Source organism: Delphinus delphis, chromosome 15 (assembly GCF_949987515.2).
Source record: "Delphinus delphis chromosome 15, mDelDel1.2, whole genome shotgun sequence".
NCBI classification, from domain to species: domain Eukaryota; kingdom Metazoa; phylum Chordata; class Mammalia; order Artiodactyla; family Delphinidae; genus Delphinus; species Delphinus delphis.
The window spans coordinates 16,998,871-17,024,425 of record NC_082697.1 but is presented as its reverse complement, the minus strand read 5'-3'; the positions used below and the strand labels follow the sequence as shown (position 1 = coordinate 17,024,425).

Sequence of the window (25,555 nt, the reverse complement as noted above, 5' to 3'; positions counted from 1 at the left end):
GCTCCAGGAAAGCAATCATCCCACTTACTTAATGCTTCAACTCACCAACCTTCGGCCAAGCACAGACGACCTTGGGGCCCAGACCAGCCACCAGCTCGGGGTTTTAAACATCCCACACTCACTCCCCGCTGAGACCCAGCGCCCCCAAAATGGGACCCTGCGGAATGGGGTTAACAGAAAACTGGCTGTGCGTTTGGGGCAAAAAGCCTTGATGTTGGTGACATTTACACTCCTGCAGATGTCAGTACATCATCTGAAGACGTATTATTGTGCCCTTTATCTCGCTCTTTAAACCTGACAGTGCTCAGTAGGAAGCCACACAATTGCGGAGAAAGTGCACCACATACATCATAAACGTGCTGCAGACCGTGGGCTCGGTGACATGGCCCCACAAGGTTGTGATGGGAAAAAAAAGAAGTTTAAACAATTCTAAAAGTCAACCTAGGAGCTAGAAACTTTGAAACTGAGTGGAAAATCGTGCTGACATTTATCGTCCACAGTTATAACCGTAGTGGCCCTGCTAATGGCTGACACGGAGACACGGCGGCAGAGGGTAACTATGGCTAAAATATTTGCAGAATAACACAAAAATGTTAAATGGGCCATAAAATATATATGAGAGGTCTCAGTTTGTAGGAGAAAATAATTTCTGTTGAGTATCACACTTATCTTCTGGTCACTGTTTTAGAAGCTGACAGGCAACTGTTTAAAGTCGTAACTTCAGCTCAAATCGATCGAGAACACAACAGCAAATCATGCACTAAGCCCCCTGGAACTCTTGGAATACTTAGTGGAATCGCTTATTGATAAACTCTGACCATACCTTAATTTTTAAAAAATGTTTTAGGGAACTGGAGTGGAGAGTTACAAGCCTGAGGACCTAAAGAGGAGGCATTCTTTTAATAGTGTTAAGTTTTTAACAAGCTATGAGTGAAGTCATAAACGCATTAAGGCTGGGATTGGGGGAAAAGCACTGTCAGGCCAAAGCACAGTTCAGAAGCTACTAGCAGACTGCGTGACTTGCGAGCCCACGAGCAGCCTCCAGGACCCATGCATAGTGGGAACCATGAAAGGTCACACACACCTCCTCCCCAGAATCACACCATCCAGGTGATGAAGCCAGAAACCTAGCAGGGCACCATTTCTGATGCCTCTGGCTCCTACTCTAATCCCATCACTTAGGACCAGTGGGCTCTACCTCCTAAATTCATCTCTAATCTGTCCACTACCTCTCTCCATCTCTAAGCTCTATGTTTCTTCATAGTCTGCTTACCATCTGTGATGGGTTGAACTGTATCCCCCCAAAATTCACGGGTTGCAGCCCTAATGCTCAACAGCTCAGATTGTGACTGTATTTGATGACTGAGACTTTAAAGGGGTGATTATGTTAAAATGAGGCTGTTAGGGCAGGCTCTAACCCAATCTGACTGATGTCCTTATAAGAAAATTGGGACACACGAAGACCATGTGAGGACAAAGTGAGAAGGGGGCCGTCTGCAAACAAAGGAGGGAGTCCACGGACAAAACCAAACCTGCCACCTTCATCTTGGACTTGGGGCCTCCAGGACTGTGAGAAAATAAAATCCTGCTTAAGCCACCCAGTCTGTGTATTTTGTTATGGCAGCCCTAGCTGACTAATATACCGTCTGTTACAGACCAGATAATTACCTGACTGTTTTATTTTCAGTCTCTTTCACATCACTGGAAGCCCATGAGGGCAAAGAATGAATCTGTCCTTACTCACTTCCATGAACCCGGACTAGCGTCTGGCATGGAGCATATATGCTCAGTAAACACGTCGGATGGTGAATCAATGTCTCTCTACTACCTGGTCCAGGATATCATCATCTCTCACATGACTCTAGAACTTTCTTTGTCATAGTTCTCCTGACTTCTTCTCTATTCTCCCTTCAACCCCTCTTCCACATAACAGCCAAAGTAATCTTTTAACAATTAAATGAGATCGTATCAATCCCCAGCATAAACTCCTCCAGTGGTGCCTCCCTACACTTAGATTAAAATCTAACCAGTCATGGGGCTTCCCTGGTGGCGCAGTGGTTGAGAATCCGCCTGCCAATGCATGGGTTCGAGCCCTGGTCCGGGAAGATCCCACATGCCGCGGAGCAACTACGCCCGTGCGCCACAACTACTGAGCCTGTGCTCTAGAGTCCGCAAGCCACAACTACTGAGCCCGTGTGCCACAACTACTGAAGCCCACGCACCTAGAGCCCATGCTCCATGACAAAAGAAGCCACCGCAATGAGAAGCCCGTGCACCGCAACAAAGAGTAGACCCTGCTCGCCACAACTAGAGAAAGCCCGCACACAGCAACGAAGACCCAATGCAGGAAAAAATAAAATTAATTGATTTAAAAAAAATCTAACCACTCACAATCTAAAATATGACACAAATGAACTTATCTACAAAACAGAAAGAGACTCACAGACATAGAGAACAGACTTGTGGTTGCCAAGGGGGAGGGGCATGGGGAGGGATGGATTGGAGTCTGGGGTTAGCAGATGCAAACTATTATATACAGAATGCATAAACAACAAGGTCCTAGTATATAGCACAGGGAACCATATTCAACATCCAGTGATAAACTGTAATGGAAAAGAATATATATATATTAAAAAAATGAAACAGTTTGCTGCACAGCAGAAATTAACACAACATTGTAAATCAACTATACTTCAATTAAAAAATAATAAATTACACAGTTTGATAAGTTAAAAAAAAAACTAACCACTCACAATGATGTCCAGGGCCCTGCTTCCCTTTCACTCAGAAACACTTTCCCCCATGTTCCCCGTGCTCAGGATACTCCGGCAGCATCAAGCGGATCCCACCGGGGCCTCTGCACTTGCCCTTTCCTCTGCCTAGCATGCCCCCTCCCCAGCCCTTCACACAGTGAACTCCTTCTACGACTCAGATCTCAGCTCAGACCACATCTTCAAAGATATCTCCCTGAGGGCTTCCCTGGTGGCGCAGTGGTTGAGAGTCCGCCTGCCGATGCAGGGGACGCGGGTTCGTGCCCCGGTCCGGGAAGATCCCACGTGCCACGGGCGGCTGGGCCCGTGAGCCATGGCCGCTGAGCCTGCGCGTCCGGAGCCTGTGCTCCGCGACGGGAGAGGCCACAACAGTGAGAGGCCCGCGCACCGCCCCCCACCCACCAAAAAAAAAAAAAAAAAAAAGATATCTCCCTGACCACTTTATCCAGGAAGCCCCTCCACATCCGTCCCTCACATTTACTATATTCACAACACATCACTATCTGAAATTATACTAGTGACTTACTTAATATTAGTTACTTACTTAACGTCCTTCCTCCCTCTGTCCTTCTGCTAAGTATACAACATGGGAACAAAGACCTACCTATCTTGGTCACTTAAGTATCCTCTGTGTCCAGCAGAAGTTCCTGACATATAACTGATGCTCAATAATTGACTCGTTGAAAGAAAGAATGAATAAAAACCCTGGCTGGATATGGACTGAGCATGGGGCCTTGAGAAAGGCCTTTGCTAGGCCCTGGTCAACCCCACATGACTCACGAGCTATGGATAGAACTCAGGGGACTACAGGCACCACCAATATTTGCACAGAGACTTAAATGGAATTTTCCAATTCCAGCCCCTTCCACAGAGTTGCACATTTTGATTTCTAGGAAGTTTTAAGCTGAAGCCTCCTAAGCATCTGAGTTGAACTCAGATGCAGCACATTACACAAGAACACGGCCAGGGTCACGTCTTCCTGAGTTATGTCCCATGGCCCCTTTGCTGGGTAACTTGCTCTCAGCAATTCCATAACCATGTAATGCACACTCCTCAGCAGGAGGAGTATCACGCTCTCAGAAGAATCCAAAATCCAGAAGCAGCTTCAATGGGAGGAGGATTCCAAGAGGAGCCACGGGACTTCAGGCACGGACAGGCATTCAGATGCCCTCCAGAGAACCCTCGCCCATGGAGGTTTCTCTGAGAGAAGGAAGCATGGGGCTGCGATGGCAAACCACGGACAACGGGTAGAGTTAAGGCAGAGTTGAGGCTGAGACAAGAGACAGGTGTCAGGCTGGGTGTCATGGTGGAGGTAAAAATTCCCAGTAGAGGACAGGATTCTGGGATCCCAGGAGAGAGAACCAGGCCAGACTCTTTTAGGAAGAAAGCCCTAGTGCAAGCGTCCAGCACAGGGTAAGCAGCACGCATGCAGCTGGATGCAGCTCTGAGGATGCAATGTGTGCAGGACTTGGGGATTGCTGAAATCCTGTTTCAGAGAGACTGCCTCAAAACTGATGGCTGTGCAAGGCTGAGCGTGTGAGGTTAAGTGGATCACAAGTAGACCAGACATCTCCCGACATGGTCTGAGGTCAACAATCATTCTCCAAGGGGCAGCAGATGCTGATTCCCAGGAGTCAAGGGAGGGGAAGACTTAATCCTGGTAAGAGGGACTCATGTGTATACCCAGTACATAAACCCTGCAGAGCTGGGGGATTTCTGGGCCCCTCTTCACATAAAGTCTGTTTCAGCAGAGACATTTGCTGGGCATAACTGAAAGGACAGATCCACCTGAGAAAATCCCAAAGACTCAGGAAGTAACCCAGAGGGTAGAAACCTTAGGCCAGAGTAATGGAGAATCTAATAGGATCTCAGCATTTCTGAGATGCTGGTTGATTCCTGGGGAGGAGGTTTCCCTCACACAGACACCAAACACAGTTATCCAAAATACCGTCTTGCCAAAACCCCTTGGAACTCCTCCCAAATTCCTCCAGAGAAGGTGCTCTAAGACAATGGGTCAAACAATGTCACTGTAGTGCCAGGGGAGGGAAGTGATGTTTGGGGCTCTGATGAATTCACTGTAGCAGAAGTTGAAAGAATCATTCCAATTAAAGCAACACAGATGGGGCAGAAATAAGAAGAGCCTCAAAATGGGAGGCATGAGAGGCATAAAAGCACAGGACATATTACATCTCTTATGGGAACAGCAAACTGCGCCAGAGCCCATAGCATGACTCATGGCTCTAATGAAGAAGTAGAGACAACCCTGCTACGAGTTAGTTACCCAGTGGATGCCAAGAAACTAATAGGAGCTTCCGATCTGCAGACGCTAACAAACTACTGGGGCTGGCGACTTAACCAGCCCTCCTATGGGGCTGCCACAATCCCCAGGCATATCCCTTTGATTACAATCCCCCCACCAAATGTCTCTGGATATGACGCCATCTCAACTACCTGCACCCAGGACTTGTCCCCTCTGAGATTTAGCGAACCTAGGAAGCACATCTCCCTGCTCAGACACATTCAAATATCTTAGACTAAATACACAAAGAGAAAACTTCCAGGGGAAATTGGCTGGGCTTGGAGGAGTGGAATGCCTTTGAGAACTCTCGACACTGTACCCTAAGTACTAACCACTGTGAGAAATCTCTCCCTATGCCTACACGGAGTTGATGAGGGTATCTAAAATTACTTTTAAAGAATTAATAGCTTCGGGGTACTTTTCCCTGTGAGTGAACAGTGTGCTAATTTGCTCAATGTTTTGGTGGTGTTCTTTTTCTGAGACAATTGCACAGGATTCTATCCAAAGCCCTCTAATTCTTCCACTTCAGTGGTCTGAATCCCGCTAACAAACAATCAGGACTTTAGACTCCCTTAATAGACAGATTCAAAGAAAGATGTTTTGCCGCTCTCTGCAAAGTCCTGGAGGTGCTGCCTACAGGCAGCAAAATTATGGATTTATTCAGGACTGATTGCATTGAGTATGTAAGAGAGTGAGAGAGGTTTGTGAGCTGAATGAATAGGGGGGGACTGCAGCCTCCAAGCTACCCAGTCTGGCATGGAGCCAGGCTGTGTTAGGATGAGGGGAGAGACTTACTGCATGGATGGGCAAGGACCCGGACCTCGTCCACAGCGATGTAGCCAGGATGACCCTTCAGAGAGACGGATTCAAATATCACCTGCAACACACAAGGCAGGAGTCAATTTCGCAGAAGTGGTTGTAGGAATTCATCACAGCTGCCCAGCCCCCAAACAATTTATGTTTCAGCTTCCCACTAGAACTACCAAAAGACGTCTTATATTAGGCTAGGATGCTACCCCGGCAATTGACGTGGATTTTCAAAATAAGGTAAAAAGACCACATTCCGGTGACTAGCAAAAGAATAACCAGCCACATGGAACATTTCTAACGGTTTTCACAACTAACACTGGGTTGCGGGGAAAACAACCCGAATGTGGCCTGGAAACCCCGATCTGCACCTTTTTCATTGTTGTTTCAGGGGAAGCACAAAGAAGAATGACTTCTGAATATCTCAACTTTCTTACGAAGGATGAGGGAGAAGCCACCATAAGCCAAGCAGGGTTTACCTTAATTTAATTCCACATCTCCAAGGAATACAGTCCATCTGAATTACCTAATAACACCTCTTGAAAATAAGCCCCAGGCACCACTGTTGGTATCCGGGAATCCAAGGGCAACAAGTTCTTTGAATCTTCCATTCTGATTCCCACTCAAACTGCTGATTTCAGTAAACAGCTTTCCTTGTCACCCACCATCCACCTTCACAAAGGAGATGTGACTATCTGTGTGGACAGCATGACCAATGCCCTTGACCTCCCTAATTCCAATGGCCTCGTCTTCCAATCAGCTTCAGCCACATGCTCACACTTGTCCTCCACTCCACAAACTGGAATTTTCAGTGTATTTCGGCACAGACCGCTACCACGCACTCCTTTCCCAACTTACCCCTCTTAAACCTGCTTCTGCAGTGCATATGGTACCCTGGATCTCAACTTTTCTAGAGACTGTATGCTGCACGGACCTCCCGGTATTCTCAACAAACCCAGGGTTCCCCCACTCTGTTGACTCATCACCCATACCACTCTCACCAAAAGCCCCAGTTCCACATTTCAGTGTTGGCAACTCTATTGCAAAAGTGCCTTCTCCACTCCTATACCCCACACAAATGCTCCCCTTTCAACATCACCTACCCAATCCCTGCAAGATACCCACATCACATCTCTAAGAGGCAAGAGGACTACAGAGGGGCTGACTTCTAACTTCCTACCCATCAACCTAATCTTCATGGGTCAGATGACTACACACCAACCACTGCCCCCTCTCTGCAAGGCACACCCCAGTGCCCTTGACCTCTACCTTTGCTGCATTTTCCAGCTTCTTGGTTCTCTCTCTCTCTAACATATCTCCGAATCCTCCCTTTTATTCCTGACTCTGACAAACATAAATGCTTGGATTTTCTCTTACTCTTTAAAAGCTACCCTCTGGCAGCAGTTGTATTTATAGCCCAATTGTGTTTCAATCACATTTAAAATTCTCAATAGTTTTAATTACACTCACTCTACACTCCCCTACTTCCCAGTGCAAAACTTCAACCCCTGTCACCTGGACTTTGTCCTCAGCAGTTCCCCCAACACTGATTGCATGGCAGACACCAGTAATCTTACTAGGGCTCTTACTGCTTAAATCCAATACACATACTTCAATCGTTATCTTACTTTAAGAAGGAAAACAGTATAGGGCTTGGGATCTGGGTCAGAATGCCTGGGCTCTAGTCCTGGTTGTTCCACCTTGTATGTGTACACCTTGAGCAAGTTACCTTACTGCTCTGTGCCTCGGTTTCCTCATCTGTAATGATAGTGTCTACCTCACTGGGTAATGATTCAGGTGAAAGGAGCTACTACACCACTTAGAACTATATGTGGCACATGGTAGGTTCTCAGCAAATGATTCCTATACTTATTCTTCATACTTGACCATTTTCCTACAATTATTGATGTTCATAGCTTCTCCCTCTCTGGGTTTCTCTTCTATTTCGGGTCAGGCGACACTTTACTCTCATGGCTCTTCTCATCAATCTGTGTCTATTCTACCACTGGTTTCTTTGTAAGCACTTCTCCTATACCCACTCTTCAAATGTGGGCTTCTTCTATTCATTTCTGTAAACTGAAAACACTCTTCCGTCAATGGCTATCAATCCACTGATAATTCCCAAGCCCAGATCTCCATTCTAGACCTTTCACCTGAATGTGGGTCTCACTTATCCAGCTCACAGATCTGTATTTCCACCTAGATATCACATAGATCCTCCAACACAATCTGTATACAACAGACTTGAGCTGTCTCCCTCACTGCCCAATGGGCCATCCTTCCTGAACGATGGACCTCAGTGGGTTGCCCCATCCAGTCATTGAAAACTGAGATGCAGACATCTGCCTGGGCTTCTCCGTCTGCCCCACTCCTCCCATCCTTTTTTTTTTTTTTTCTTTTGACTCTGTCTTAGTATTTCTCCTATCTGTCCATGTCTTTCCATCTCTGCTGTTAAGGTGAACCATATGAAGCAACCATCCTGTAGATCGAAACCAGCTGGGTATTAATGCCATTGCTCTGGTTCAAATCTTCATCACTTTTCACCTCTATCATCTCAACAGCCAACCAAATAGACCCTCTCTCTCCTGTCTTTTACTCCTCAGTCCAAGCTGTGGATGGAATGTAGGTGGGTGATAAGATCAACAGAAAAACCCCCAGGTGGAATCTTTTTGTGGTCCATGTGGTCACTTCAGGTTAGTGGATTCAGAGGCCAGGGGTGTCAGTGAGGTCCAGAGCTCTACAGCTGTAACAAGTGAGCAGGGAAATGGTGGAAAGGGTGGTGATGGCTGTGAAGAGGCAGCCTCCTTGGGTGGTAAGATCTATCACTAAGGCAACACACTGCTGCCTGGGAATTATGTACAGTGACTTGGCGCTGACAGTCACATCAAACATAGAGCAGCCGGCACCAGCATGACAATCACTCCAGAAGAGGGGTTTACTAAGATAGCAGGGTCCTTACGAGAGATTGAACAAACAAAATTGTGCAGAGGGTAGGGGGAAAGTTTGTAGAAATAAAAGTGTGATAGCTGCCTCATCCTGCAGAAGGAAGTCAACAGAAGACCTTCCGATAAAGAATTACGTATCTAATTATATTTTTAATAATTCAAAGGAATCCAAAAGCAAAGTCCATAGGAAAAAATAAAAGGAAAACACACCAAACACAGAAAAACATTTAAAAGAAATAGCATAAAAGCATTCAAATTGCATAGTAAAAATGATAAAAGAAAAAATTTCTATTGTGACAATAAATATACATAGGTTAAAATAGAGAAAAGCTCTCAGACTGTCTAAATAAACCATGCCTAATCGTATGCTATAAGATAAACACCTAATACAGAATGACTCAGTAACCTTAAAAATAACAAGTTGAACAAAGACATAATAGGAAAATGCAAATAAACAGAAAATAGTTGTTGTAAACATAATGCAAAAGCATCAAAGTAGAATTTAAACCAAAAAGAAATACAAAAATCATTAAGTGGACTAAAATCGTCATTAAAAAAAAATGCGTGAGTCAATAGATTTAAAAGGAGAAAATGATGGGAAAAAACCCCAGCATCTGAAGATTTTAACACTTGTGTCTTAGACTCTGACCAAACAGGAAAAAATATCAAGTATGTATCTAATATGAGTAATAATGCATTTACTAAAGAAATATAAAGAGAGAATAAAATTTCTGTTCAAATGCTCATGGATTATTTACACAAAGATCATATAATAAACTAATGTATAGCTTCAATAAATCCTTCAAAGATGAAACCATACAGGTTTGGGTCTATACATTTCCTAACTGAATTCCCTGAAGCAATAAATTAATGACAAAAGCTTAAAAATCAATTTCTTAAAGTTGAAATATTGTATATTTCTTAAATACATAATAACTATAATATCAAAGTATGTTTTATATGTTAACAAAAGTCTGAATAAAACAAAATTAAAAGTCAAATGGCAAGTTGAGAACAATATCTGTAATATCAATATGTATGCCAGCTAAAAGGTAAATATCATGTTTTGTGTAAACAATTCTTGAGAATCAACAAAACAAACTCTCCAAAAGAAAAATCAGCAAGTGAGTTCAGCATGTAATTCACAACAGATGAAGTAGGATTGGCAATGATTTATGAATGTAATCTTTTTAATGACATTAGAGAGATTACAGCAGTTGAATGTTTTCTTCTTTACACTTTTCTAGATTTTCCAAATTTTCTGCAATAAAAATGAGCTCCTTTATATTTACAATAAAAGGTAAGTGCTTTGAGGTGCATTACATTTTCATATCTCTCTGCATGTTATACTATCCCTGTGTCAGCTATGTACCACAGTACAATTAACTCTACTATAGCACCTATCACAGCAGATTGTAATTGCTTGTCCATGAATTATTTCATTCTCTAAACTCTAAATCTATTGGGAACAGGAAGAGTGCCTCATTCATTCATATTTATAGAGACTCTCTTCTGTACCAAGCATTGAGGCACATGTTGGGGCTATAAAAGTGAACAAGAAGGTTAGGGGCCAAGCCCTGATAAACTTTACATTTTATGAATGGAAATGGAAATTAAAAAGAAAAATATGGAAAATTAAATTGATTTTGTGATTGGTATTATGAAGGAAATAAACAAAATGTTGTGATTAACTAAGCGGCAGAGGGTCTACTTTACTTAGAGTGGTCAGGTGAGAACTCTAAGTAGGTAATTATTAAGAGTAGACTGGAAGGATGCAATTGGCAAGTCCAGGAAGTGGTGGTAGGACACTCAAAGGCCATGAGGCAGGAGAGAACTCAGGGATGATCTGGGAACATGAGAATGAGACCCTGGTGTGGCTGGGATATAGTGAATAAGCTAGAGAAGCACAAGGCACGGCTGCGATGTTAGCTGAGGGTCAGATGACATGAGTCCTACACGACCTAGTGTGGAGCTTGGATTTTCTGCTGTTAGTGAACCATTTAAAGCAGGAAAGTGACATGATCTAATTTACATTCTGAAAAGATCATTCTGGCTGTTCTGTGGAAATTGACTTGGGGGTAGGGGGCACTTGAGCAAAAATGAAACAAACAGACCTAACAGTTGGCTATAGTAGTGACCCAATCAAACGATGAGTATGGCTTGGACAATGGTGTTGGCCATGAAGAATAGAGATGCTGATTGTTTGAGAGATATTTTCAAGGTAGAGATGAAAATAATTGCTGTTAGATTAAGAGGGGAAGAGTGAAGAAAAGAAAAAATGTAATGAGGACTCTTCAATTTAAGGCTTGAGCTTCTAGGCTGATTCTGGTGTCACTTATTGACACGAGGAAGATGAACGTGTGTGTCTAGGCACACAGGCAGGGCTACATCACGATTTCTTTTGGTCATGTTAAGTTCGAGATGCCAATTAAACATCTTAATGGATATACTGAGTAGGAAGCTGGCATTATATTCTGAAGCTCATGGATAATCTGGGACCAGAGCTACAAATGTGATAGCTTTGGCATCTAATGTCATTTAAAGCTATAGAACTAGATGAGGTCACCTTGGAAGACAGAGCAGACAGTTCAGAGAAAGGACTAGGGCCTAAGGCCAAGCACAGAAAGCCCAATAGTGGATTTCTTAGGATGGTAGAGATTGGAACATGCTTTTAGGTAGAGAGGAATGTGTCAGGGAAATAGCGTAAAATACAAGGGAATGAGGGACTGACGAAATAAGATTCTAGAAGGGACAGAAGTCAATTGGGGTCAGGATACTGGCGGAGGTATCAGTATTGAACAGAGGGGCACATCATCAACTAAGACTGAATAATAATAAAAATAGAGGAATAAAACCACAATAATAAAGGTCAACCACATTAACCTTTTATTAGTAGGTAGTCTCAGTCTAGCCTCTCAACAACCCTAAGAAGTGGGGCAAACTAAGTTACCAAAGCTCAGAAAGGAAGCCAGAGGTGGATCGAGGACTGAGGCCCCGGTCTCCTGGCTCGCAGCCATGTCCATCACTGGACTTCAATGAAAAGCAGCCCTACTCTCATTTAACCAAAACACTTGGTTAAGCAGAGTTCTGACTTTTTCCCAGTTAATCAAAGTCCAACTCTATTGAACTCTTCTGACACTCTGTTTCTCACATCATTACTCAGTATCTAACCTAGATCATAATTATTAACAAATATTCCATGAACGAACCCAAGGCTGGTCATGAGAGAATGGATGTATGATAGTGAAACATACATTCGTTCACCGCTCTCTCTCCTTCCTGTTGCAGAAATAAGGATTCTATAATGAGACAGAGAATCTTTTATTTATCAGAATTCCTCTGGGGAATTTTTTTCTGTAACGCACTGGGGTAGGTGAGTCTTGGGTTTCTCAAATATGAGTAATATTCTGTAAGAAACAAGGGGAAGAAGGTACTGTTCTTTTCATGAAATGAATGAATAATTGTAAAATGCTTACAATACGTATAGTAACACACTGATGACTGTTACTATTACTGCCCTTTCTCTGGGCAGAGTGATGGGAGATGAGAAGGAAAATTCAAGGGAATGGTGCGAGAGGAAGAAAGTAATGGGCTTCCCAATGAGACTACCCCTTGTGCGCTCATTCCAAGTTTCCACTAAAATTCCTACACTCAACAGACTCTGATGTGAGTGATGACAGGTGGGAACTGGTAGGGGCTGGGCTTTGGGTCCATGTGGAGGTACACGGAAATTAAGAGGCACAGGTGGTTGCAGGTGCCACGGTGGTTGGGGAGGTGGAGGGGAGAGAGCGCAGAAGCATGGGGAAGGAGACGGTGACAACCCCCAGAATCGTTGATGAAGGCTCTGGACTCACAAGACATTAGAATTAGGATCCACGGTATGTTTACAACAAAAGGCAGGTCCTGGATGCAGCTGAGAATAAAGCACCTCCCAGAACAGATGGGGAATATCCTCCCCATCACTGCCAGACTGCTCAGAGCAGAGTGCTCGCAAAACCTACAGGAGCCAAGAGGGTCCTGTTCTTGGCATGCAACTCCAGAGACAGAGTTTTTTTTTTTTTTTTTTAAAGTCATGCAAACTGCCATGAGATAGAGCCCTCAGTGGCATAAGAGTAGAAGGTCACAAGGCTGGGGTTATCAGGAACAGTGCCAGGGAGTCCACCATTCTTCCCCAGAAAGAAAAGGAAGGAAGGCCCACGATGGACGGGCTTGGATCTTCAAGGGCCCACCTGGACTCACCTGCTGAGGCCTGTCCCCTGAACACTCACAATGGGGCTGACTCCGAGGCCCACATGCAACCTCCTGGGCAAGCTGCTTGCTTCCAGAAACAAGGGCCAACCCTGGGGAGCACAATGCCAGGCACCAGAGAGGGAGATCTCAGATGGTGGCTAGAACGTGCCACCGCAAGATTATGGGATGGCGGGCCTTAGCCACGGAGAAGCAGTGGGTACTGGGGTTAAGTTGGCAGGGTCAGCCTCTAGCAATTACATATAGCCCCCAAACCCTAAACACCCCCTTACCCATGCTGCATGCTTTATAGTTCTGAACGAGATCCTGGTAATGCCCATTATTGCTGGGGTTCTGGATGGGAATCTGGCAATGCACATGACTGCTAGGATTCATGGTTCAAGTTTCTGACCACGAGGAGCTTCTGTATGAAGCCACAGGGCAGGGCACTACGGAACACAGTTAGAGAAATCAGGTTTGGCTGCAGCAAGAGGGTGCAAGGGCAGCTCACAGGGAAGCAGCACAACCAGGGACATTCAGGAGAGATGTGAGGGCCCCCCTGGATTCTCACTGCTGATAAAAAAGGAAGAAGCCCACTCAAACAAACGCAATAGCAGAACAGAGCACTGTCTTGTGGGGTTCAGGAAAAGCAGCTGTTACAGCTACAGCTCAGCCCCCGGGGCTAGGTTCCCAGCCGACCAAGTTCTGGGGAATGTGGACCACTGGAGTCCTCTCTTCCCTTCTGGTCAGAAAGCGCCCCAGAAGACATCTGCAGCTTCGGATGGAGATGCTTATCCCATCAATGTGCTTCTGGTCCTGGTTAGGAAGACCTACCAGCTCCAGTTCCTGGGGACAGACACCACAAAGGGACAGGGTGATGTCAAGACCCTCAGTGATAGAAAGACCTGCCCAGGTGTTCTGAGGTGAAGGAGAATGGTCATCTCCAAGCAAAGCACACTCGTAAGGAAACCAAGGCCCTTGAGGAATGAGAGCCAGGAATGGGAGATGAGCCAGAGGAGTGAGTGAAGAACTGTGAGAAGGAAGGGAGCTCTAGTTGACAGGGAGTAGCGAGGGCGGGGTGGAGGGGGCCAGAAGAAGGCCACCCCGTGATGCTCCATGTCAGGGTATGGAGGCAGGGGCACTGGGGTGCCGGGACTGGAGCAGAAGGCCTGGGCTGGGAACCCCAACTTCCCTGCAGGGCAGCCTTCAACCCCAAGGTTGCCATGTGTCCCTGCTGTCAACTGCACATCCCCCAACCCCTAGACCTTTAGAGACCTCCTGGTTTGGGGAAGTGGAGCTTGCATGGAAAGGCACAAACCTCTCCCGGCACAGGAGCTGCTGGGTAAAGCCAGGAAGTCACATCCCAAGAGAGGCTCAGAGATGAGTCACCCTCATCCCCTCCACAAAAGGCAGGTTGTGTGCCTGTTTGGGGGAGGGTGTGGCTATGTCAGGACACAGTTTAAGGGGCCTGGCATCTTAGGCTCACCACTGAAGTCCTCAAGCAGAGAATTTGTAGAGCAAAAGTTTCAAGGAGCTGCAAAACACCTTCTCAAAAGATAAGAGAGAGAAAAATGCTGGCTCGCCAGCACTCCTCTTCGGAAGAGGACCACATATATTTTCATGGTGAGGGTGGGGGTGGGGCTTCTTGGGGTGAAATCAAGAGAGAGACGCTCTTCCCCACACCAGCCCCAGGAGGCCTGCCTAAGACAAGGAGTGCTCGCTGCTTAGCGGGCAGGGGTGGTGGGTGAGTGAAAGAGGAGTCGGGGTGGAGTCTGAAGGAGGTAAAGTGGCCCCCCTCCCTGCGACGCCCCCTCCTGAATTGTGCAAGAGGTTACCAAACCCATAGAGCGCCAGATGCCAGAGGAACTCCTGAGAAAGGGACTGGGCTTCGAATCCAGTTAAGTCCAAGTCAGGTGAGTCTTAAATTTCAGAGGTCTACAGAGCTGAATAAAAGGTAATTTCACTGAGGCAGGTGATGGAGGATAGAGAGAACAAGCGGCTGCACGACTCAAGTTCTTTTATTTTTTTAAATATTGGGACAGAAAAGTTTGGAATCATTAAAAAACATGAAATAGAATTAACATCACCTGGAAAGGGGCAGCCACCTGCAGTACGGCTTCAGCGGCACCGGATGCGCCCTTGCTCTCCTGCGAAGAGGCAGGCGAGGGGTGGACAGTGGGGGGAACATTCTCATCCCAGGCCCTGCTGACGGCCTGGGGCCAGAGAGCCCACTAATAAGAAAGATGAAATGTCCCTGCTTATTACAGAGCTACAAGTCAATTTTAGGACTGTGAAATATGACTTTAATAAATGAATACATAAGCCATCAGGGTCTGAAGCCCAGCAGTGCTGAGAACCGAAATGGTATTTAGTCCACAGAATCATGCATGCAGAGCCAGAGCTTGGGGTCTGGTGAATTTTAAAATGCATTTGGCAAGTGTCTTTGAATCTCCTGATGGGCCCCTTTTTCTCTCCCCTGATATATGTGTGGGTGGTGCCCCTGCATCTGTGGCAGGTTTGGGAACAGGCCGGTACGGGTGCGCACTCGTGTGTGCTCCCGTGTGTATGGCCGAGGGACTATCTGTTACTGGCTGTGTGTGTGTCTGAAAGACACACGTGTCTTTTCTAAACCTCTGCTCTCAGTGTATTTAGTGGCTTTTTCACCACAAAGCTAAGAGCAGAGAAAATGGAATGGAATGACGCTGCAGTGCCCAACAGACTGGAAATCAGAACATTCTCCCCGATGAGGCTGCTTAGGACAGGGATGGCTCAGAGCTCAACCACGGTAGTATTTCTTTAAAGAAGGCCTCCCTCCTCCATCCTCTTTGTCTGTTCTTCTCTCTTCCTCCTCCCTTCCTTTCAATAACTGCTGAGGCCCACTGCAAGCCTGATATGATGTTATATATATACTATCTCATTTAATCCACATAAGAACCCTTCAGTGGACCCACTGACATCTCTATTTTACAAACCAGAGAACTGTGATTCAGAATGATGATGGGATAGACCCAACATCGCACAGCTAGTGAACGGAAGATTCTCAGAAGGGGCATGTTTTTTTCCCTAAAAGCAGGAAACTCAGCTTGGAGCAGAGGATTGGAGCTTGGAGCAGGCAGGATTACGGGGACCTCAATTGACCAATAATATCCCCTTCTCTGGAACACAGGACATGGTGCTACCCAATACAGGAGTTACTGTCAGATAAATGAGTGGCAATATGCTTACCACAGAGCTGGGACGTAAGAGATGCCTAAGAAATGTCCTTTTTTCCCTCTATACCCCATCGAAGAGCATAGCCAACCATAGGTCTATCCCTCTCTGGGGTCACTTTTCCTGCTCTTTCCACTTGCACCTGTGGCCCCATCCTGTATCCATTTGCATCAGACCCTAGGTAGGGGGTTTTCAGATTAGAACCCTAAGGCCTCCTTGATGGGATCCATGGACTTATGCAGACACTTGAAGTTTATACTCAGTGCAACGGGGGGAGTTTTGGAACCAGGGCACCAGGATTCTGGTCCCAGCTTTGCCAATGATTTGCTCTGTGCTCTTGGACTTTACTGTCCATCTCTCGACCTCAGCTTTATCACCTACATCAGGGTTCAAACTATGGCCTGGAAGCCAAATTTGGTCCATCACCTGTTTCTGCACAATAAAGTTTTCTTGGAAAACAGCCACGCCCATTCATTTACATATTGTCTGTAACTGCTTGCACGGTACATCTGAAAGAACTATACCATGGGTTTTGAACTGAAGGATGCCTACAAATCTCCCAGCCACTCACCTTGCCACCCTGAGGTCCCTGTTCTGCTTCCGACTCCAGAGAAATTTCTCCAAAAGTAGATCTATGTCACTTTCTTACTTAAAACCTTCCATCAGTGGGCATGGGGATTAACTTTAAACAGGCACAGGGGATCTTATGGGGTTGATGAAAATGTTCTAGAGCTGGTTTACGGTTGTGCAAGTCAATAGATTTACTAAAAATCACTGGATTGCATACTTAAAATAAGTGGATTCTATGATACGTAAGTTGTACCTTAATAGCATAGTTTAAAAAAAAACTTTCGGGGGCTTCTCTGGTGGCACAGTGGTTGGGAGTCCGCCTGCCAATGCAGGGGACGCGGGTTCGTGCCCGGTCCAGGAGGATCCCACATGCCACGGAGCAGCTGGTCCCGTGAGCCATGGCCACTGGGCCTGTGCGTCCGGAGCTTGTGCTCCGCAATGGGTTGGGGGGGCGGGGGGGGCACAGCAGTGAGAGGCCCGCATAACGCTAAAAAAAAAAAAAAAAAAAAAACTTTCAACAGCCCCAGGCCACAACATGGAGCTGTGTTCCTCTAAGTGAGCTCTGTGGGCTGGTGACACCCTGCAGAGTGTGTGTCATCAGTCCTCAATGGGATAAGAGGCTCCTCAACGAGATAAGAGGCATTTAGAGAGTATCCCAGCAATTTGGCATTACTGTGACACTTTGATTGCAGTTTATAAAAGGACTGGTCCACAAGTTGAGGAGAAGAAACCTGGTCCTCCACCACAGATGGTTTGAGTAGTGCTGCTCTAGCCTAGAGAATAAATTTACTCTCCTTAGCCTGGCATTCAAAGACCCTATGACCTACCCATCCCTGCAGGCTTAGCTCCCAGTAGATCTCCTTTTCGACCTATAAACAACCTAGTTTCCAAACTCCGCCAAAATCTCCTCCAGCCCATGGTGTGCACTACCCCTGTCAACTCAAATGTCTTTCCCCTCCTTTTTCAATAATTAGTTATTCATCTTCAAGACTCAGCCTAAGCTGTCTGGTCCTCTTAGAAGCCATCCTAATCGTCTTGCCCCCAAACACCGTCTTCCTCAGGGGCAATATGTGACTAGTTATCTCATCTTTCTGAACCTTAATTTTTTCATCTGTAAAACAGGCATGATAATAGTATCTCCCTCATCAGATTGTTATAAGAAATTATTGTATAGAAGGCTTCAATAGCTAGCTTCCTCCAGCATCCTATGGAATCCACATGTATCCCACTATATTCTAAGTGTTTATCTATTTATCAATCAGTTTCCTCCTCCAGACTGCGATCTCCAGGGTGGCAGGGGCTGTAGAGGATCTCTTCTGCATCCTCCAGGCCTGGTTAGGAGAAGCAGCTTGGTAAACACGAGTTGAACAAGTGAGTAAATGAAGTCCTTTCTAGACCTAAACTCTAAAGAGGGCAAAAGGTGTACAGATAGATTATTACTTTAAAAAAAAAAAAAATCAAACTACGGTAAAACAGCATACCTGGTAGAAATGTGGCCAGAAGGTGCTGATGGCAAGCTCTGTCTTCACCCAGCCCTCAGTGACGACCCCAGACACGTTCCAGACAGGGTTCCCCTGGGGCCCACCGTTCACCTTCACATAGACATTCAAGGCCCCCGGGCTGGACCTGTCGCGGCTGGAGAAGTAGTAATGGAAATCGATGCAGTGGGTGTCATTCTCCTTCAGGGTCGGCAGGAGAAGGTGCGCCTTCTGGCCAGAGGCCCTCCCAGAGCTGTTCACCATCATGAAGGATCCTGGAGACCCACAAAGGGGGCGGGAGGTAGAGACAAGGAGAGAGAAAGAAAATCCTTCTGAAAATCAGTCACACCTGTAAACACAGTGGCCAGAAATCCAGTCCCTCTAGGAGGGTATGATCCCCAGAAACCTACATTTCCTCTCTGGAGTATTTCCTCTCTCTTCTGTAACTGGGAATAAAAAATCCTACTCACCGAGGTGGTTTTAAGAATTAAGAGATGGTAACATACACGAAGTATTCTACAAAGTAAACAGTCTATAAACATGTACAGAAAAAAAAACCCAGCAAATATTAAAAACAGTAGCTCCAACAGGAAGCATGGAATAAAAACTCAGGAATTTAGTTAACTGCAACCTCCGTGGGTGAAATGAGGTGAAATATCACCTCATTCGTGCTTGGGTTGTCTCAGTGGAAGCAGAAACTCTACAGCACCCAGGTATTGTTTTAACATATTCCACCTGGAGCCTTGCATTAGTACAAGGAATATATCAGAAGAGGACATATAAAAAGTACAGTATATTCAAATAAGTGAAGAAGACCTTGAAAAAATTTGAGAACCAACTGAAAGATGGAATGGAGGGTAAGTAATACTTGCTAAGCACTTAAGGGGTACCAGTGTGATGCTTACTGTCTTATTTATATATTTTTCAATTTAATCTTCAGAATGACCCTGGGAGAAGGAGAGTTTTCATTTTATTTAAAGACTGAGTGACTCGCCCTGGACCACTCAGACAGAGAGGCACGAGACCCAGATTTTCTTCAACCTCAAAGTTTATGCTATCTTTACTATTTGCAGAAAACATGACTAGTATTTTCAAACACTGGAAAAGCCTGTCTCCTAGAAAGGAAGTGAGCCTCTTTGGAGTTGCTTTGACCGATTAAATGGTTGTTTCTAGTTCTTCACCCCTCCCTGGCTCCATGCCCTTGACCTTTGGCCTTGCAGTCCCTCCCAAAAGAGGCAGAGAGCATGTCCCCGTCCCCGTCCCACGACTTTGGGCTCCACTCGCTTTGATCAACAGGAGACTAACAGAATGAGGCTTGAAACATGCTTGCCTAGCTGCGCTTGCCCTCTTGCACTATTGCCACCTTCCATGAGAAGAATGTGCCCCAAGCAGCTGCTGCCGCCTTCAGCGTGGGATCAAGGACAGACACGTGTGGAAGAGAACTAAACTCAACGGATAGTAAAGAACCAAGCCAAGCCACCCACACAGCTGAAAGCACAGCCACATAGCCAAGGAGCCCAACCTGGCTCAGCAGATCCACCACGGGGGCTCAGACCCAGAAATGTGAGAATAAACACACACTGCTGTTTGCCACTGAGTTTCCTCTCAGTTTGTTAGGCACATTACTGCGGCAATAGCTCACTGACGAAGGTCACCAGAGAGATCAGACTTATGAAAGAAACCACAGGGAGGCACATTTCAGTTCAAAGGACCTTTTAACAAGTCAAATGGATGCAAAATGGGATGGACTGCCTGGGAGACAAAGTGAGTTCCTCATCACCGCAGGTGGCTACACAGAGCCTGGACAAACTGAGGAGCCTTCTAAGGAAATTTCACAATCAACTGGGAGGGCTAAACTCTGTGACTTAGAGTCTTATGATTCTATGAAATAAACTGCATCATAAAACACAGTAGTGCTTCCCTGGTAGCGCAGTGGTTGGGAATCTGCCTGCCAATGCAGGGGACACGGGTTAGATCCCTGGCCCGGGAAGATGCCACACGCCGTGGAGCAACTAAGCCCGCATGCCACAACCACCGAAGCCCGTGCGCCTAGAGCCCCTGCTCCACAACAAGAGAAGCCACCGCAATGAGAAGCCTGCGCACCGCAAGGAAGAGCAGCTCCCGCTCGCCGCCGCTAGAGAAAGCCCGCGCGCAGCAATGAAGACCCAACACGGCCAAAATTAAAAACAAATAAATAAATAAACTTATTTTTAAAAAAAACACACAGTAGATAAACTCAAGTTTTTCTGGAATGAATATTCCCACCTAGAAAACCACTGCTGTTTTGAAATCTTATTTTAGCCACTAAAATCTTCAGCTGGAATGAAACCTTGAGACCACTTATCCTCAACCAAGATGAACCACTTCAGTAGCTGTAAGGAGCCTCATTCTTTCACCCTAATTCCCAAAAGACTAATCGCTGCAGACAATAAATGCTGGGCAATCCGTATCTTGTCGGGGTTCTAGAGGGTACTGGTCACTCGTAGCCTGTCTCCTCTGGGTTCAGGACAAATTTAAAAATAGACACAGGAGAGAGAGAGAGACTTCAAAATCTCCGCTTTATTGTTCACAAAGCTGGATCAGAGGAAGGAACTTGGACTTGAGGCCAAATTAGGCTTCCTGCATTTTCTTCCCTGAACCAGCATGCAAAAGCAGCTGCATGATCAAGGACTCCTTCCTTCCAACTCAACCCAGATCCCTAGGGCTCATCCCAAAAATGAGCCAACAAGAAGCAAGGTGATAAAGACAGAAACTTGAACCAATGGCTAACAGACTTTCAACATCCCACCAATCAGAAAACTCACCCACCCCCTGGGGTAGGAGCCGCTGAAAGTGGAGCGAAAGTGGTATCTTCCCCATGTTTCCAAGAGAGTCAAGTTTCCTAGTTTAGAGCCAGGCAGTAACACAGGGTACATGGAGAGCTGTCCCTTGTCAGATGTTGTCTCTAATCATCACCAACTCCCAACTGAGGCAGCAAGGAAGGAACCACTGCAGGGGGGAAACTGAGGCACTGAGGGAGGTTGGCATCCATGCCCACGTCTGTTTGCTGACCTACATCCCACAGGGTTCCAGAAGGTTCCCCTGAGACAGATGAGTGATGACCCACAAGACCCACAAGCCTCTGGCCACAGAGGGAGGGTGGGGCACAGCTACTGGTAGGGAAGACAGCCTGAGAAACAAGTGGTGTCTGGCTCTCTCCACTCAGAATCCTGGGATGCCCCGTGGACATTTAAGCTCCTATCCTCCTGCCAGTTCACACCAGGGGTCTTAGCGTCCACAGCAGCGAGAGTTGGGAAGGTTTCCCGTCCACCAGCTCAGGTTCCCCCTCTTTGCATCCTAGCTCCAGTGGCGAAGCAGGCTCACTGAGGAGATGGGGCCATGTGACATCCATCCGCTCCAGCAAGTCTAGGGATTTCTCCATCTGCTGCCTCCATGACTGTTAATAAAGGATGCTGCCATTTCCCTGAAGGCAGAGCTGGTGGATGTGCTTGGCCCTCCACCAAGTCTTCATGTAGCAGAAACTGCTGGCTGATTAGCAAACCTGTCCTCTTTGTTCTGGTCACATAGCTGGATTATACTCCCCAGCTTCCTTTCAGAGTTTGGGGAGGACATGCAACTAGGTTCCAGCCAATGGGGCCCGAGTGCAAAGTCTACCACTTCCAGCTTGGTGCTTAGAAGCAGACAACCTCCACCCTCCCTCCCCCAACTCCCACTGCTCCATTCTCTTTTATCTCATCCTTCCAAGGATGATTCTTGGACCAGGAGTCTCAGCATCACCGGGGAGCTGGTAAGAAATGAAGATTCTCAGGCCCCAGCCCAGGCCTATTGCATCTGAATTAGCATTTTATCAAGATCACGAGGTGCCTTGTACGCACATTAACGTTCCAGAATCACTGCTGCATTGTCTTTTTCCCATCCACCAGCTGAAAGTACAGGATTCCAAGAGCCTAAGTGACGGCAAAGCCACAATTAAAGGAGCCTAGTTCCCTGAATGACCATGACCATGACCATGACCATGAGGAAGGCCACCTACAATTAGGAACATTCATTTTGGACTTTAAGTAAGTAAGCAAGGAATAAACTATTATTGGGTCATTAAGCCGTTAAACATTTGACGTTTATTTCTGCAACTAGCATTATCCTTATTATTTTGGCATCCCTGTAGAGCCCCTACTTCCTACAAGTCCCTTTATTTAAGGAGATAACATGAGAAATGATAACAGTTACTAAGCAAGGCTGCAGGATGTTCCAAATAGGGACATCATTAAGAGCAGTGTCCTTGGGTAAAAAGAAGCAGAAAGAAAGAAGAGAATGAAAATAATGGACTCCAAAAATAAATCCTTGAGAAGGAAAGAAACATCCTGGACCTTCATTAAGATACTTTGTGTCTCGGGGGGCCAGAGTTGGGTTGGGTTAGGGTAACAAATCACGTTCCCCATCACCACCACCCTGACCCCCTAATGGCGATCTGTGTGACCTGATATGCATCCTCTGGCCTGTAAACCAGACAGAAAGGTATGTGTTTGGGTGCAAGTCTCAGGGAGGTAAACAAGAAAACTGAAAAAAATATATAATAAAGAAAACGATGGCTGTCCATCCCACCCAGGCCAGGTGGGAACAGCAGGAGAAGTCCTGCTCAGGAATGTCCTGGTGAGGCTGGGGGAAGGCGCAGTGCTGCCCTGGAGTCCAAGTGACAGAGTGTGAGAGAGGAACCTCTGGGGATGTGGTGAGGTGCGGGAGGTCAGCGGCATCGGTATCTCGCCCGCCCCGCAAGAGGGGAGGGGGACTGTGACACTGTGACACCCACAGCAGCAGCCGTGGTGAGGGTCTCCTGCGCCACGCAGGCAGTGAGCTTCCATGAGGAGTCCAGAAAGGGGCAACACGGGCAAATGATCTTATTTATACTCATGCACTCACAACATGCCCAAGGATTCTTATGAGTGACTGGGGAGAGCCTTAGGAGGGCAGAAAGAGGCCCGGCAGCCAAGCAGGTGGAGGCTTGGGGACACGAGATTTAAACCCCGGATTAGTGTCCAATTACTGCTATAACTAAAAACCAAAAACTTGGTGGATTCATACAACACAAACTTATTCCTTTATGGTTCTGGCGGTCAGGAGTCTAAAATCAAGGCGTTACAGGGCTGCTTTCCTTTTGGAGCCTTCAGGAGATAAACTGTTTCCTTGCTTTCAGTGTCTGCCTGCATTCCCTGGTTCGTGGTTCCTTCCTCCATCTTCGAAGGGCATCACTCCAACCTGTAGTTCCACAGACACATCTTTTTCCAACTTTGATTCTTCGGCCTCCTTCTTATAAGGACCCTGTACATCGGGTCCGCCCAGACAACCCAGGATCATCTCCCCAGGGCAAGATCCTTCATTCAATCACATCTTTTGTCATGTAAGGTAACATATGCACCTTTCCAGATATTTGTGTTAATACAACCACACACACGCTCCCAAGCTACCGACCGAATCAGAAGCCAGCAGCTATACACTGTCTAAACTGCAGGTGCCCTAGGGAATCTGAGTGTTCCTACGTGAGGGTAGAAAGTTCCTTGCGGTATCAGAACCCATCACGAACGTCTTCGAAGGGGAGTATGGTATAAAAAGCAAATGGTAGGGTCGAATCATTTGGCTCCCAATCTGGACAGAAAAAAGTAAGTTTTGGGGATAGGGCAGGCAAGATCCCCCTTTAGGCAGTGGAAACTCATCAGGGCAGCGGCCAGTGTAACCTCGTGTCACCCGTGGCTCACCAGGTACCACCGCCCGTGGGTGGCTGTTCTCAGGCCACCCTCCAAGCTCAGTAGACTGATGACCTGGAGTAGAAACATACCACTCAATATCTGAACTCCCTTCCTATGTCTGGGGGAACCCCTCAAATTTTTAAGCAGAGCCCATTTCCTCTATGGAAATGAAAAAGATGTCCTCTTTCCCAGTCTCCTCTGTAGCTAAGACTCAGGCAGAGGATGTGAGTTCTACCAAACAGGCACACACAACCGCAATTTCTGAACCAGACACTAGTGATGAGATGAACCAGAGCTCAGTGAAGCAGAGACTGTGAAGAGGGGGCAGCAGCCATGGAAGAAGGTGCTTCTGAGTTGCAGAGGCCGCAATCAGTGGACCGTGCAGCAGATCCAGCCTCGCTGGAGTGCAGCACAGCCGTGAGTACACACAGAGGAGTGGTGACTAACTCAGCCGGGGGTGGGGGTCAGGACATCTTCCAGGAATGGACTAAGCTGAGCTGGAATTTGAAGAATGAACAGAAGTGAAACCTCACCAGTCATTGAGCATATCATGAACCCTGACAATGGAATCTGACCAGCTTTAAACTCCAGCTCCAAGCAACACTCCCTATTTATTTCCAGAAGTCCCCAAGGCACCCCAGTTAATGACACCGGTCCCCTTGTCCTCATAGCACTTCCAGGTGCAGATCCCTCATGTGCCTTTGTCATTGTTTGTGATGTCTCCATGAATGGGTGGGTCCTTGTTACTGTCTCTCTGCCCTGGGACAGACTCAGGGGACACACAATAGAACTGCTTTGGCCCGAGAGTCCACAAGGCTCAAGAGGCAGCTCTTTCTGCAAACTCACATGGCTTTTTTTCCCCTCCTCCATCAGGGTCTATGCTCACTCAGCACCTCTGCCCCCTACAGGTCAGCTCTTAATTCCACTTGGCGTCATCCTTCATGATGGAGTTCCTCCTCCATCCGTGGCCCTGCAGTCACTCCCTGCAACAGGTTCCGTCCAGTACTCTCATATCCTAACTGCACAGGGCTCAATTTCTTTTCTCTCCTGATATCCCTTTCCCAGGAATACTGTCAGCCCCATCAGGTTAGCGTAGATCAGCCGATGTAAAGAGATACTGGTGGTACAGAGCTGAACTCCACACATTAGAATACGAAAGCCTCTCCTCTTTCCCAGTTGGGATACCTTCCATGAAAGTGGGCCTGGTGGTAACTTGGGAGGGCATTTCACGAAGAGCAAACAGCACGTGCAAAGGCACAGAGGCAGGAAACCACAGCATCCAGCAAGGCAAGCACAGTACCTCAGGGAAGGGTGGGATCCTGCCATCTACAGACCTCATGCGCATCTCATCTACCTTACAGAGGTCTGGCCACATCCTCCAGAAAGGAAGCCAGATCTCTGAGTTGAGCACAGGCCTGCCGTTTTAGAGACTGTTCGGGACTGAAAGCCCTCATATATCAGCAGCTCGGTGGGGCCCTCTTTGATCAACAGGTAGGCTTAATTAATA

General features: G+C 46.6%; 1 protein-coding gene across 2 annotated transcripts in view; it reads right to left on the bottom strand.

The window, feature by feature from the left end:
• The window catches only part of PTPRT (protein tyrosine phosphatase receptor type T), a 1,079,376-nt gene that overhangs the window by 676,371 nt on the left and 377,450 nt on the right, over window positions 1-25,555 (bottom strand). For both annotated transcript variants that reach the window (XM_060030771.1, XM_060030772.1), the window contains exons 3-4: window positions 18,311-18,582; window positions 5,866-5,947 (exon numbers count right to left, since the gene is read on the bottom strand). In XM_060030771.1, coding sequence (XP_059886754.1) covers window positions 5,866-5,947; window positions 18,311-18,582 — 354 coding nt within the window. The remainder of the gene's footprint in view (window positions 1-5,865; window positions 5,948-18,310; window positions 18,583-25,555) is intronic.